Consider the following 16,813-nt stretch of genomic DNA (forward strand, 5'->3'; position numbering starts at 1 on the left):
TTGTAGGAGGAAAAAGTGAGTAGAAAGAGAAGATAGTTTCATATTAAAAAAAAAAAAAGGTATCACATGTGGACACATTTCAAAGAGCGTATAAAAATAGCCCATAAGTTAATGAAGCCTCTTTCTTCTCACTCTGCAAATACCTGTTTTATAATAATAATATTAATAACAGTTAACATAATTCTGGCAGCAGCACAAATCTATAACTTTTTTAAGGCTTGAGAGTGTCACTTTTTAATAGTTGGGTACAGTTGAAGAAGAGTCCTGCCATTTCTTTTCTTTACATGCTTGACTCAGCAAGAATGATGACAGAAGTCCGCAGGTTGGTGAGCTGCCCCTTGGTCAGTCCTTACAATGGCTTTGACTTTATAACCCACTCGGCATTCGGATTGAGCTGATACAAGTCCTTCATGTACGTGTCATCATCCAGGCAGCGTTCCCCTGTTAAAGAGATGGTGTATCGGTTTGATTTGGCAGGTACGGTGGGATGCAATTTTAAACTTCAGCCTAACGATTTAAGTCTTAGACTTCAAACTCCTTCTCATTGTTTCCTGTTTCTCACGATATCAGAAGAATTGGCCAAAATATTTGAAAAGTCAGTTGGACAGTCTTTCTCTAAATGAACAGGTTCCAATTAATTTAGGAAACTTAAAATAGTTTGGATGAAGGGCTTTTAAATGGTTTCTAAAAAGCTTATTCACCTTTATTAGTACAGGCAACAGTTATAATCCACCTAAGAAGTTATTCTTCATTTTCAAGGTCTATTAGTAAAGTGAACAATTAAATATTCATATCTAAATAATCTTTCCTGATTACCAATTCCAGATTTCTAGTGGAGTTGTGATTTGTTTAAATTTTAAGAATGAGTGTTCACATTTCTGTACTCTACTTTCAATATTTACTAACAGCTTTAAGTCCTAGAAAAAAATTCTACAGTGACCGGGTGCGGTTGCTCAGGCCTATAATCCTTGCGCTCTGGGAGGCTGAGGAAGGCAGACGGCTTGAGCTCAGGAATTTGAGGTTGCTGTGAGATATGGTTCCATGGTAATCCAGCCTGGGCAACAGAGTAAGACCCTTTCTCAAAAAATAAATACATAAATAAATAAAAATCTGTAAAACATATCTTAAAATTACTTTCAATTACTATTTTGAATTCAACATTTCTCAACAAGTTTGCTCTTATCATTTTCAAGAATCAAAAAAAGAGAAAAAGTTTATTTTCAATGTTAAAAGAGACGAGTAAGAACCACCAATAAGGGCAAAAAAAATCATAGAACGCAATCGAAATGACTTGATTCTATTTTTATTTTCTGAATTAAAATAAATAATGTGGATGTGCAGAGAAAATGAAGAAATCAACTATGGCAAAAATTGATCTTTTTAACTAAAATAATAAGGTGCTATCTTAGTCTCAAATACAATCAATTACTTCCTTTATTATGATGTGGCTTGAGTGAATGAAAAAGAAGTTCTGACAAACTTGCATCGTTAACCATCCTAGAAGTTATTTCTAGCACACAGGAACTTGCTTCTGCTGAGGCTGACCACAGATGGGCATTTACACAGGAGGAGCTCAAACGGGGCCTGAAGAGAAGGGTCAGACCATTAAACAAACCCAAACCCACAATATTCACCAGCTGTCGGAGCATCGAGCACTTGACTTCTGATTTCCTCTCTTTCCCCCCCCAAGGATATAAATAATAACCACAGGCAACGTCAAATCAGCACGTGGAATGCAGAGGACAAAATGTGCTTACCAATATTTCCCCCAACTTCATACAAGAAAACTTCTCCTTTCTTGAGTGTCTGGGCAACCCCGCTATTAAAGACAAAACAAACTGATTAGTTGTATCATCAGACAGCTTGCAAGTAAATCACTTTAACTTGCTTGGGGAATTCGGGCTGCTATGGAAAATTCATAACGTAGACACACCGCAATTATCTACGTATTTGTACTTTCCCATCTGTTAAATATGCTGAATAGGTAATAAAAGTGTCACACCTGTAAATTAAAACAAACACATAGAATTATACATCTGAAGGGAACACAATAAATCAGTAGCTAAATTTGGAAAATTAAAAAGAAAAGTTAACCTAACGCTTAGCTGCTGATCAAATTATTAGTATGATTATCTACTATGCCTAGGGGCCAAGATGGTCCTGGTAAAACCATAAAAAGAAAGGCCTCCAACGTAGTGTTTGTGTTGTGCTTTATTCGGTAAGGAGTTATCAAGGGTTTGCTGCGCTGACACCTCTAATGTGTGTAAGATGAATAAAAGAAATAAACATGCTCTGTGTTGGCTGTTCAAATGTGGGTGGTACACACGCTGAGCGTGGAAGTAAATTATGTCACTGTGAGCCCTGGACTTTACCAAGCAGGTGTGTTCCCAGATTCATACTCTACAAAGAGAAAACTTCTAGGACATTAGGTTTGAACATAAAAATTGGTAAAATTCAGAGGGTTTCAAATCTTTCTGTAAATGTATTACCTGAAAATTCATATCTAGAGCTTTAGGAACTCTGAGTTAATGGGTCTAGGATGACTGGCTGGGTGCTGAGGCTCAACGGTTAGAGTGTCGGCCCCAAGCACCAGAAGCCGCATGGGATGTGGTAGGAGAAAAAAAGACAAACATTTAATCAGAATTTCCCTTACTACATGGCCCCCGGACAGTGCTGTGTGCTGCTTAGTCATTTCCCTAAGTAATTATTATAAGCAAGGTCAGTCTATTATGGTCCACTCCGGCAAATGAGAAACTTGGGACTTGAAGGACTGCAGCCTGGGCTAATTTGAAACAGGAATTATTAGCCTCGGATGTCTGTCTCCAGCATCTCAAAGCATAAGGAAAGGGGAAAGAAGAGGTAAATGGAGAGAAAAGTTTCCCAGACTTCCCTCCGGTGAGGAAACAGAAGAGAGGAAGTGGAAGAGGAAACCACTCTAGGGGAAGCAAATGGTGTTTAATAAAAGTACTAGAGGCAGAAAATCCAAGTATGTGAAGGGCAGTTGTCACAAAGCTGAAGTCTTCTATAATAATGCAGCTACTATTGTTCCATGCTGTGCCCTGAGTATTCCTCACAGTTGAAGATACAATACGACTTTATAGCCACATCTCAGAGTATCAGCAAATAGGACAAAGGCATAGACTACGTTGAATACTTTGAGTCCTGAAAGCAAATACTGTGTCTAGTTGGAAGGTAGAAGAGCTGCTTCTATCTGAACTCTGGCCAGATCTTCAGGGACACGTTCTCCCTGGGGGGAAGAAGGGCAAAGTTGCCATCTACAAAGTCAAGACAGAGAGGAGAGAGGAAGCAGGCCGTCTTCCCTTGGGGGACCTAGGACACCTGAGGGGTTCTAACTGCTCCCAGGACTTGACCTCAAGGAATCCGTCTCCCAGACTGCACCAGTGGCTCTCAGACCTCTGATGCGCTCTAGACCTTTCCACCAGTATGAAGAGTGGTTAAGAAACTGCCTTTGGAGACAAAAACCACAGATAGACAATTCTAGACCTATGCAAAATGTGTGACCTTACAAATCTCAGCTTTCTTATCAGCAAAAGTAAGTCACAGTACTCACTTCAGAGAGCTGTTGTGAGGGAGGTTCTGCTGGTTTACGGAAAGCCCAGACATTACCACTAAGTATCTCTCCCATTACACCACCATCTGTTAGCTGCACGGATCCAGCCCTTTCCCAATTTATAAGCCCTGAGGGGAGATACTATAAAATATACGTTTGCACCTTTTCTTCCCATATCTGGCAGACGGCCTTAAACAGAGCCGAAACATATTAAATATTGTGGTACTGTATTAAAATGGGAGAGGCTTTGGCACAAAGCTGGATTGAAGCTCCCAAATATTAGGAGGAGATTAAATTTAACAAAAGGCCAAAACAGAGTATTCATAAACCAGATTTCTCTCTTTTTGAAAATTTAGATTACTTTGTTTCAAGGAGTGAAAATGGAGGTGGATAGAACAGGAAAACAAGAGTAAAAACTGAAAACTTGATATATTTGTTAGAACCTTTAAAATTCAAGGAAAGATGCTGCAAATGTTTGGAAAGCGCCTGCTCTAACAGAGTGAGGAGGGTGCTCACAGCTTTCAAAGGGCTCTCCCTGCCCCATCAATCCCAAAATAGAGGTCAAGGGCCTGCCCCTAACGAGGACAGGACGTTCTCTCCTCGGGACTTCAGAGCTCCAGGGACTAATGTTCTTTCTCAGTTCCATGGGTTTTTGTTTTTAAATTGAGTATCTTTTTATCCAGCATATTTCAGAGATTAAGTTGTGCCTCTTCTTTATTTCAATCCCACTTCATCCTAATTAGTAATTTTCCTTACCACCTACCAACAGTAATTAACCTCCAATCAACCTATTCTGGGAAGAATACCCAGGGCTCCTTTGCCAAGCCCATTGCAGGCTCGGTGAAGGAATGCTCAGAGGTTCTGTCCGAACCAGACTCAACCCGAACACCAACTACATCAAACGAACTAAACTCATCCCAACAGCCTAATTGCTAAGTCTGCTCTTCTGCTGAGAGGACAGAATTTTTAAGCACACTTCATACCACCCCATGAATAAAGGGAGGGAGGAGAGACAGCAGAAAGAAGAGGAGGAGGAGGAAGGGGAGGAAGTGGGGGGAAGAGGAAGTAGGGGGGAGAGGAAGAAGGTGGGCAGGAGGCAGGGAAGAGGGAGGAAAAGAAGGAAGGAAGGGGAAGGAGGGTGTAAGGGGATGAGGAAGGGGAGGGATGAGGAAGGGGAGGAGAGAGGGAAGGAGGCAGGGAAGAGGGAGGGAAAGAAGGAAGGAAGGGGAAGAAGGGTGTAAGGGGAGGAGGGAGGGGAGGAGGGAGGGAAGGAGAGGGATGAGGAAGGGGAGGAAGGAGGAAGGGGAGGAAGAAGGAAGGGGAAGAAGGGGAGGAAGGAGGGGAGGAGGAGCAAGTAAATTATACCATGGAATAATTAACACGAAACAGGCCTCTACCTTTCTTGGCTGAGAAACCTGGCAAGTACATCACTGGCTTTCAGTTCTTCAGTAAGCTGTATTGCCATGGAAACTTTGGAAAGATGGGGAGCTTGCACTCGAATCACTCCCTGAGGAACGTCAGCCTGCAAAGCAATAATGACACTGGAACAAAGCTGGCAGCAGCTGGAACATGTAACTCCGTACAGCGCATTATACGGCAAGTGTGCTTAACTACTATGCATTTTACTTCACTACATAAAAACCTTAACTACTGTATAATGCAATTTGCTAAATTACATCAAACCTCAAATATCCTCTTAATGGTGATAGGGGAACTTTATAATGCCTGTGCAGTAATGCTTAATTATTTTTAAAGATGTAAAGAATGACAGCAATAACCATTACTGCCATATTAAGTGCTGATTTCTGAGTATTATCTACTAGAGGGTGCTTCTTCATGTAGCCATTTATGAAATTGAATCGGAAATCATTGCTATCACAATGTGTACATTTCAGAAAACTTCCTGCACTTTCACCAAATTTCGCAAAAGTTATGTTGTCCCCGAGTGTTAAAATAAAAAAAAAGAAACTTTTCTAATGTATTTGTATTGTGTTTGTTTCCCATTCGTTTAATGAGCTTATGCTTTTGACTTTATACTTTGAACTTGCAATGATCAATTCTAATGGAACTGAATTGAAATGTTTTATAGATTTAGGGATATCAGTGAAAGTTTATGAGGTTTGTAATATCAAAATGTCAGCCATAGAATTCAAAATATTAAGCTTAATTAATTCCTAACTGGTTCTGCTAAAATAAATACTAATTTTTTATTTATATCCATATGCCTCAGACCTTAGAACAAACAGCATGCACAAACTATGTTTAAAGATTATTAAATACTGCAAACACCCTGGTGAACTGAGCTAAAATTTACTAAGCATCTCCTGAGTCCCGGATATTGTCCCAGGTCTACTTACTGAGTAGATAAACAAGAAACAAGTCTGTTATTGCAGAATATTGTTTTTCTGCCTACAACGCCATGTCTTTTTTAACCTACGTGGTTTTGCTTTTCATTTTTAAACACCAAGTACAGATATACCACTGATGTTGTTAATGGGCTTTCTTTCAAAGTTCAACAAAAATCAAATTCCTTTAGAATTGGGCTGCATATAAATGTAGATGCCTCCAGAAGACTTAATATTGCTTCTCAGTAATATGAGATATTTAGTGTCAGAATATCAAAGAAATGAAGCAACACTATAGAAGGCTTTGCAGGGAGCACAGGATGGGATGAGGCCTCAGACTGCAAACAACTGCCAGACCTGCGACAGTGCCAAGGAGGGCCTGACCGCCAGCCTCAGAAGTCCCGCTGCCCTTACCTGCACACTCCGTGGACAGCTACAGAGTGTACTTACCCAAACCTGGACAAAGTCCAGATCTTCTGCAGCTGCCCAGGCCAGATCCTGAGGGAGCAGGAAGTGCAGTCATTGTGTCCTTTTTTAAATTTTTGAGACAGAGTCTCACTATGCTGACCTTGGTAGAGTTCCGTGGTGTCACAGCTCACAGCAACCTCAAACTCTTGGGCTTAAGCGATTGATTCTCTTGCCTCAGCCTCCCAAGTAGCTGAGACTACAGGCATCCCCCCCAACACCTGGCTATTTTTTTGTTGCAGTTGTCATGGTTGTTTCACAAGCCTGGGCTGGGTTCAAACCTGCCAGCCTCAGTGCATGTGGCCGGTACCCTGACCACGGAGCTACAGGCACCGAACCCAGTCATTCTGTCTTTACCTAACCTCCCTTTCAGGGAGGATAATGTTCAACTTAATCCGTAAAAGATATCCTAAACTCTAGCCTCCCAATTCCAACCCCCCAGTTCCAACCCGTGCTCAGATTCTTTGACTCCTGCTCAGTCCTGCTATCCAGCTTGGACCTTTAGCTTGTTTCTTTGACTTCATCTTTCTGGGTCATGTGGCTTGGCTTGACACCTTGGTCTTTTCTATGGCTTCGACCTTCACCTTGCTCCTAGGATGCCAGTGTAGTTTAACTTTTTCCTCGGTTCTATGATAGACTTTATATTCATTTGTAAATATATGACTTTATATTCACTTGTATTTTACAAAATACAATGCTCCTTATAACGAATGAGGCATTGCATGTGGTAGTGTTACCTTTTTCTTTTCAGAAGAGTTATTAAACCAATGGTAGAGTTATCAAATTATAACTCAGGGACAATGGAAATGACTTCATGAACTTTTCTCTTGGGTTTGATCTCCAGCTTATTTCTCATAGTGGCCCTTCTCCCTGTTGGTATGGCCTCACCTATTTCCTCATAAGAGGTAAAAATAAACAGTAAGCTGATACTGACAACTTTAATGTCAGAGGGAAACTAGCATTGCAGACGTTGAGGCTGTGCCAGTGAACCTTCTTGTCTACCACGATGTTGGCAACTTTTCATTCCATCCGTTTTATCATCAGCATTGTTTGTGCAGGCACCTGGATGGCAGGCCAGGGTTTACAGATCTCCATGTGCTTTACGTCGATGTTAAAAGTTAGAAAATCCTGGTCGCCTTACAGTGTCAAATATCCTTATGTGTGTGTATGGGTTTTGTTTGATGAAAGTAATAGTGACAAAAATTGTTGCCACAATTACATTTTACCCAGCCCTAGAATTCAAAAGGCATCCAAATCTAAGCTGACATTTAAAGTCAAGTAAGGTGATATGATTAAGTTTTTATATGTAGAAGGTCCACATTAAAACCAGAACGATGCGGAAAATGACGTGTTACCACCGAGAGTTTAGGAGATGCCAACCTCAGCCTGCTGCTTTCACCCACTGTTCCCAACAGTACTTTCTACTATTTCAGATTTTTAAAAAGCCCGAATTTTGCTATAAACACCCCATACTTTTCCTATCTCTGTGTATGTCGTGTTCCCCTTCTGAAATATTTCTCTGCTATCCATTTTTCAAGGCCAAGTTCAAATACCTCATGGAATTTTCCATGATCCACAAGGTCAAAAGGAATTTCTTTGTTCTACTGAATCTGCTTTATGATTGGGGGAGGCGGGGTCCTAATATATGACACCTGTATTCTAGCCATTTGCCACATTTCTGTAGCCACACATCAATGTTATTGATGAAACGACTCACTGAGAAGTATTGTTTACTAGAAATGATACAGTGACAATTAAATTTCTCTAAAATAAAACAAAGTATATCAATGTACATTTCTTTAGTGACAAAAAATAATGTCAGGAATGCCCTCTAAAAGAGACAAGTGGCTTCTGTTCACCACATGACATTCCCTGTATTATCAAGAAAAGACAGGAAAGAAAAGTAAAGTGGAGGAAAGGAATTATTGAAGATGTTTCAAGAGACTAATTCAGTTATTTACTCTTGCAGAAACTGAAGGAGAAAAGCCAACATTAGCATGCATTTGGGGGGCAGTTTCCCCTAACTCGTGAAGAACAGAAGGCCTCTGATACATGTGACATGACCATAGCCCCACGCTTTCTAAAGGAGATCAGGGATCATAGCTTTGAAGAGTACAACTACCACTTTCTCATAAAATGCAGCACTGAGTGCAGGGTGGTGTCAAGATTTTGCAAGGACAACACATGGATCTGCCACCGAAATCCGGGGTCTTTCTGATAGCTACAGGGTTTTAAGGAATAGTCTCAGCTACTAGCTTCCAAGGGCACTTTTGAGGGTTCTCAGGTATACACGCAATGTTAAATCATTGCCATATTATGGGGCATGGGGACTGGCTTTTGCTAACATGGAGAGGCATGAGAATTTTCCCACAAGTTCCTTATGGCTATGCAATAAAGCATTCCCCACGTCCCTTCCCCCAGTGAGCGAGCATTCCCCTAAACTACTAACTAGAAGAATTTTGACTTGTTTCAAATTCAGCTGGAATATCAATGCCCTTGAAAAGCCATTCATTAGGCCAACAAGAACACATAGCACCTTCCTAAGCTGACGAGCTATATTCCCTGATAACTAGCAGACTCTAGCAGAGAGAGAGAGAGAGAGTGTGTGTGTGTGTTTCTGTCCATAGGTTAGGAATCATTCTTCGATGATTTATTTCTGCGGTAATTCATCCCACTTAAATTTGTACAATACAGAGATGGAGAGCCTGACTCAATAGGCATCACCCTCTCTATCTTTAGAGAAGAAATGATTTGAACTAGTAGATGCAATGGTAAAGATGAAGAGTTTAAAAGTTGTTTCTGGAAAGCTTTTACCAGAAACCTTGACAAAGAAGGCCAGATGATATTTTCACATGAAGATGACAGACAACAAACTGATGCCCAACCTCTCCTTTAAATGGTATAGGACAACCACTATTAAGTTCTAGAATCACGCTGTATCAAATGCTGAAGCTATTCGGATACTAACTACACTCAGCTGCCAGGCTTTGAAAAGACACAATATGCCTGATCAGTAAGCCAAACAGTCTGTTCTGAACTTGAGCCACAGTCAAAGCCAAGTCTGTGCTCCATGTAATCTTTGTAACCTTTCTATTTCACATTCTTCAGTGTAACATCTGTGACTGTATCCTACATTTTTTGCGGGGGATGGGGTTGAGGGAAGACTTGGGAACTGAAGTTAGGTGACACACAGCAAGGACTGGGAAAGAGCAGTATTTGACTAATACACCACTGAAGTTTAGTCACAGAGGATTTTACAACTTCAAGAGTGTTAATTTCTTATGCATGAGAATTATAACAGAGAAAATAATCTCACATGGTCCTCACATATTTTACACATTGAACCAAAGTACATTGTTTAAAATCTAATTTTATTTATTATCTGATTAAGTGAACAATGTTAGGGTTTCTCCCCCTCTAAAGTGTGTATAAAAACCACAGTTCATATTTTTGTGCTCTAAAGATGGGAAATTTAATGTCAAAGCTTTAGAACAGACATCGATTTATTTTTCTTTTACATTAAAGGCTCATTTAAATGTAAAGCTGACATTTTTAATGCTACAGAAAAATCTTCAAAAGAGCAAATAGGAAATGCAGTTTTTTGTAAAAGAAAGCCAAATGTAACACATATTTTAGAAAATCAAACAAGGACATTTTAGCAGGGTATCTTAAACTGAAATGGCACCTTTGTCACCTGAGTCTGAGTTGACAATACCGGGGGGTGGAGATACAGAAAGACTTCTCTCCTATCTTGCACCGTCTGTGTTCTGATTATAATTGGGTCTTTGTTATCCAAATGCCTTAAACTCTTATCTAACTCACAGATTGAAAGAATTTGATGAAGGGCTTTAAATGACTTCCATAGTTAATAACCATTTAATTTCCAATGAAATAAGTTCTGGTATTTTTTCTTTTAATGTGGTATTTTTACACACTGTAAAAAAATCAGAGACTATCATAAAAAGAAATAAGATTTTGTGCTTGACATTGTAATCTGATTTTCCACATGGGTCCCCAAGTAAATCCAGACACTGTTTCCAGCCCTAAAGCAGATGCTTGAAATGATACCTGGGACAGGCTGGGCAGTGAGAGCCATCAGTCAAATGAAGCCAGAGATGCAATTCTAAATTAGAGCTGTGACTAAGGCATGTAACCCCGGCCACACCTGACCCAGTTTCTCCTCACACTTCTAACAACTCCAGGATTCCTCTGGTGGCTTCATTCTCATGTCCTAAGCTCTAAACCTGAAAGACGGTTCTGGAACTTTTGGCAAGTCACATAACCTCTCTAAACCTCCAGTTCCTCCACTGTAACTTTAAGATGTGGCACAAGGTCATCCCAAGTTGACACTGAACTTCACCATATGAGAGATGACTTGTTATCTGACCCGTGGGGTCACATGTGGTGAGCCGTGTGGCCTATTTCACAGAATCTCACAGAGCTCCACGTCCGGCCCGCACATGCTCATAAATGGCTCATTCCCTTGGAGAGGCGAACTTGAATGGCAGAAGACAGATCCTGCAAATCTAAACCACAATGACCTTGATGCCTGGATGATTTAGCAATTCATAACTCAGTGCTCATCAAAGCTGACCCTATATTGTTAATTGGTGGAGATGCAAGGTGAGTTTATTATGGATGGGATGAAGGGATATCTAGAATTTCCTTAAAAACACTAAAAGAAAAAAAAAAGGTGTGGGAGGTGTGGGATGGAATAAGACCAGAAAAACATATCTGAGTGTTGGTGATAAATGTTGGGGAGGGTGGGGGTCCCATGTACTATCTTTCTACTTTTGTATGTATTTAAAATTTCCACAAAAAATTAAATATTTGTGTACATTCATATACACACCAAATAGGAGTGGAGGTCCTACCTCATCATTTTATACAAGAAATTGAAACCCAAGAGATAACAACGACTTGCCGGACTCAATGGCAGAGCTGTGTGAAATCTTCAAACCACCTGAATTCGGGGCGGGGTGGGGTGGGTGGGGAAGTGCCTGTGTGAGAGTGAGAGAGAAAGAGACAGCCTAACAATAATTATTGTTAATGGTCTGAAATTGTGTTATTTTTTCTCAATTGTTTCTTCCTATCATAATAGAGAAGACTTATTTAAGAATATTCACGTTTGGACCAAACAATTAACTTGCGGTCATCATTTAAAATTTTTTTTTTTCCTTATTAGGTAAATTGAGTATGTTTTACAACCTGGCTCAATCTATCTTAATAATATGCACTCTCGATGATAGTTGAGTATACTTAGCTCTAATAGCAGATAGAGTTTTTTTTTTTTAATATTATACTGATGGATTTTCATGGTATAAACTCTTTCATTCTCCAATCCCTGGCAGTCTGGCTTCTTCCATCAACAACCACTGACAATGCCTTGGAGAAGTTCATAATTGAACTTCAAAGGCAAATCCTCTATCTAAGGTCAGCCTCACCCAGCGGCTCTGTGCCATTTGATACTGATACCCAAGGCCTTTTATGCACTTGCCTCTTCCTGCCTGGGCTTCCAAGACACTACACCTGCTTCAGCTTTCTCATACATTCTATTATTTCTCAGCCTCTTCAACGGCCCACTACTTAAGCATGGGCATCCCCAAAGATCTGTCTTTTCCTTTTTTATATTCTCACTCCATATAGACCTACTTGGGGTAAATACCAACCACTCTCTGCCTTCATCTCCAATCTCCATGCTAATCCCAAGAGCAGACCTCCAACTCCGGCTGCTCCTTGAGCTTCCAGACAAAGCAGCCAACTCTCACACGGGCATGTCGACTCCCAATGTCGAAAACTGCCTCTCTTATTTCAAGTCTGTTCCTTTTGCTTTGTGGTTTATCTTGATGATAAAGCCATCCAAGCTCAAGTCCTTCCAGGTTCCTCCTTCTCCTGCATTCCTCACATCCTATCAGTGTCCACATCCTGTGGGTCCTGCTGGCTCACATGTTCTAAAGGTCTTTCCATCCCCAACATGGACCATGGCTCTGGGCCATATATACACACATATATAACACATTCATAACAGCAGCAATCTGTGTTCATTGCATCGCCCCCTGTTAACCCAGGGTTTGGGTATCTATCCTTTTTAGAGGTATTTTTGTGATCTATGAGGAAATAGAAGAAAATGGTAAAGAGCCCCTGAGTTTAAAGTCATATAGACTTTGTTTCAAAGGTCTATCGGTTCCTATCCAGATAATCTTAAGATTAATTCCCACTTTTCTCATCTGAAAAATAATTAGACAATAATACACTCCAGCTAGACCATCATGAATATTAAAGGAGATAATGATTATAAAATGTTTAGCATCATGCCTGCCTGACTTCTGAAAAGCATTTTAAAAAGTCATAATTATTATTACCCCTTACAAATAAAGCAATATACTGTTTCTGATTTGCAACTTCTTGTTCACATAGTATTATATTATGGATATTTTTTGGTGTCAATATATGTCATATGTTGTCGTGATATTTCCCCGTATAGATATGCCATAACATATCCAACTGGCCACCTCTATTCTTTTGGACTTTTTCTAATTTTGGCCGGTATAAAGACAATGGCAATGATCTTAACCATAAATATGGACATGCTTATCTTATTCCCTTTGAATGAATTTCTTAGTCCAATGAGGAGCCTGGTTTTCAGGCCTCTCCCACATGCCAACTGTTCTCTGGAGGGATGCTTCCAATTTATCAACCCCGTCAACAGTGAAAGGACCCAGTATCTCCACCTGACCTCCTATCTGACATTCCTCCAGTCTCACCTTCATCTATCTCCACGGTGACCTTTCTACAATGCAAATAAACATGCAACTCCTGGACTCACAGCAGTTCTCTGCCACACACAGGACGGGAGCTTCGTCTTCAGCCACATTCCTGCTTCCCGTCCACCTCGTCTCTCCACATACCTCACTGGCCAGTCAGGACCACCTGAACTTCCCTTCAGACATCTTCAAATATCCCCACTTGCATGTGTAACAGACGTCTCACACTAACACTCGCTGAAGTCATGGCCTTCCCCATCTAGCATTGCATCCTTCCAATTTCTCAGGCCCAAACCCCTCGAGTTACTTCTTTATTTCTCTTACATCTCACACCATTTCCATCAAGAAATCCCAATGGCTCAAACTTCAAAAATACACCCAGAACCACTTCTCTACTTCCAAGGCTGATATCCTGGTCTTAGCCACTGTCATCTCTCACCTGCATTCTAACGACCTCCGAAAGGGTCTCCCTAATTCTACCTCTGCTCCCTGTGGTCTATTCTCAACACAGCAGCCCAAGAGATCTTTTAAAAACACGGTATAGATTTTCAAACCTTTGTTCCCAACTCCCATGTCACTCAGGGTAAAATCTAAATTCCCAAAGATGGTCTACAAGGCAGTATGGGATGTGGTCCCCCCGCACCTCTGACCTCCTCGCACACTACCTGCCCTTCATGGCTTCCGTCCAGCCTCACACACGCCTCGCTGGTCCTCTGATGCCCTGCGCCGAGTTCCTGCCTTGTGACTTTGCACACACTATTCTTTCTGCCTGGAATGAGCTTCCTGGGATACACACACAGCTCACCTCCCTGCCTTCCTTCATATTATCTTTGTAATATCTCTGCTGGGAAGCAGGATACCCAGATTACACAACTACACAGAGCAAGAGGCTCCCCCCTCAACGCCCTGTTTTTGCCGTTTTTATTACTGTGGGAGCACTGGCCAAACACTAATACACTATGTAATTTACTCCCTGGGTTTATTTTCACTGGTAGAATTTAAGCTCTAGAATAGTGATCTTTATATGTTTTAATAACATAGTATTTCCTTTTTTTTTTTTTTGAGACAGAGTCTCATTATGTCACCCTTGTCTATGGAGAATGCTGTGGTGGCACAGCTCACAGCAACCTCCAACTCCTGGGCTTAAGCGATCCTCCTGCCTCAGCCTCCCAAGTAGCTGGAACTACAGGCACCCACCACAATGCCTGGCTATTTTTTGGTTGTAGTTGTCATTGTTGTTTGGCAGGCCCGGACTGGGTTTGAACCCGCCAGCTGCAGTGTACATGGCTGGTGCCCTACCCGCTGAGCTACAGGCACTGAGCCTGAACACAGTACTTCCACTGCCTCGGAACAATGCCTGGCACACAGCAGACACACGTCAAGTAATTGCTTACCAAGTGAATCAAATACCCCAGGCAGTTTCATGCCTTATAGTTTCATGCTGCATATTCAAGTGATTTGTGGGAAGAGTTAAGGAAGTACAGCAACAAGGCAGAGGAAGGAGGGGACATGGCTTCCAGCAAAGTAGAAGCCCGTGCTCCAGCCACAGGGAGCAGCTGCCACTCAAACCCACACAACTGTCGCCCCACTGGAAATCAGTCTTGTACTGCCAGGAGGGGAGGGATGCCTCTACCTCCATTTATCATTCATGATGGTGGTCCAAACTTTTACTTTAAATCTTTTAGTTGTTGAATGCTGGCAGTTGCCAGATGGAAACAACAGGCAAAAATTGATTCCTACCACATCTCCACAGTACTCAAACTTATCTTGAACTCTCATCTGTTGTTCTGTAAATCTTCTTTTGCGTATATTTATTCTCTCACAAAATGATACAAACTTGAAAACAAAAATTCAAGAAATCGATTACAAATTTTCAAATAAAATGACAGGCCAAGTGGACCTCTACTGTGGGCTGTATCAAAAAGCTTTCACTGCAAGTGAAGTTAGAGCTCCCTCTTCTACAGCGATTCCTGAATAAGACAGACGTGGTTCTGGTTCCTAGTTCAACTTCCCAGGGAAGCATCTCTGATGTCCCCTTGCTGTGTTGTAGCCCATAGGACCCAGGCCAGGTTGCGGTCATGAACCTCTGTCATCTCTAAGCTACGCCCTCACCTGGTCCCTCTCCTGGCTCCTGAGGGTGACCACCCCCTCCCCGCACCCTCTGAAGACTGATCACAGTGCGGGCCTGGCACTAAGGAGGCAGCAGCAGTTTGTTAAATGAATAACTGAATTTCACAGGAGAGAAAAACAAAACTCAGACAGGTGAAGTTACAGGCAATACATGATAAAACTGTGATAAAACCCCAAGCCTTACAATGGTACTTCAACTTTTAAATAGCGCAGAAAGAATTCTCAGACCCACTTACACCTAATTAAGCCAAAGTACAAATTAAGGAAATCCAAGTTCATGCTGTTTTTTGATAAATGGCAAAATTACTTAACTGTTCTATCTCCAAAAGGGAACCTTTTAAATTTTTGTCTAAATATTTATTAATAAACAATTATATTACAAATTTCACTTTGAGTAGATACTGACCTTCAGAGTGTCATGGCTAAATGGCTTATAAAAAAAAGATAAGGCAGAGGCGCCTGTGGTTCAAAGGAGTGGGGCACCAGCCTCATATGCCTGAGGTGGTGGGTTCAAACCCAGCCCCAGCCAAAAATTACCAAAAAAAAAAAAAAAAAGACAAGGCTATAAGGTCACAAGTTAATCTGAATAAGAAGGGCTACAAAACAGAAGATATTCACATATAAAAAAGGGTTTAAAAGGTAATAGAACATTCTAATGTCAATTTTAAAAAATCTTGGAAAAAATCCTTTTTAGCCTATGATAATATTAAGCCCCATCTCAGAAAATATAAACACTATTTATAATTCCCCTTTATTACATTTAACGTTTCAGATATTTTAAAATTAATTTTTAAAAATAAATATTTTTAATAATGAAAACTATAAATAAATTTAGGAGGAAAAAAATTTGTTTTTATGATTATTGGATCCCTAAGCAAGGCAAAGCAGAAAAATCAGACAAAGGCAGATAATTGCATTTTCACGTTATTCCACAAGATGTCAGTATGTAACTGGACAACTTCAACAGAGGCAGTGGGGAGGGGGTGTAATGTTCACTTAAACAGAACAATAGAAACCCTTTCATTTCATGATCTTACGCTTTAGTAACTCACTTCAGAAATGTATGTCCACGTGTATCTCATTATTGTAAACCTAGTTCTTAATATATTCTTAGGGTAGTTTGTAAATGCTGATATATGGATATTTCTTTTTTCAAACATCTTAATTGTCCCTTTTGTAACATAAGTCTCCTGTTTTCATCTTCTAATCAAATTAAGAACTTCCAAATGATCTTAGGCACACTTAACCGTTAGCCTATTTGTGCGTTGGGGTTATTTTTTGCCCATTTTATAGCTGAGAAATTTTAAGACAAAAGATCAGTGGTTCATATAAGAGGGATCTTTTCCTCACTATACACTAAACATTCAGTGGGCAGCTACAGTCTCTCCAGAAGTCGTATGTGTGTTCAGTTTTGTCTCGTTACCTTCCTTTGTTCCCCATTAACAAATCACACACCAAGTCACCAATACCTAACAACAGTTAATACCGATCACTAGCAGTAGTTCTACGTAGATTACACAGTTAATACTATGCCTTTC

General features: G+C 40.6%; 1 protein-coding gene across 1 annotated transcript in view; it reads right to left on the reverse strand.

The window, feature by feature from the left end:
- Positions 1-254: 254 nt before the first annotated feature.
- ARHGAP18 (Rho GTPase activating protein 18) overlaps positions 255-16,813 on the reverse strand; it is a 68,297-nt gene continuing 51,738 nt past the window's right edge. Inside the window, exons 14-16 of the mRNA XM_023513468.1 lie at positions 4,969-5,093; positions 1,758-1,819; positions 255-441 (exon numbers count right to left, since the gene is read on the reverse strand). Of these exons, the coding sequence (XP_023369236.1) occupies positions 350-441; positions 1,758-1,819; positions 4,969-5,093 (279 nt within the window). The 3' untranslated portion in view covers positions 255-349. The remainder of the gene's footprint in view (positions 442-1,757; positions 1,820-4,968; positions 5,094-16,813) is intronic.

This window comes from Otolemur garnettii, unplaced genomic scaffold (assembly GCF_000181295.1).
Source record: "Otolemur garnettii isolate 467f Iridium unplaced genomic scaffold, OtoGar3 scaffold00002, whole genome shotgun sequence".
In the NCBI taxonomy this organism is placed as follows: Eukaryota; Metazoa; Chordata; class Mammalia; order Primates; family Galagidae; genus Otolemur; species Otolemur garnettii.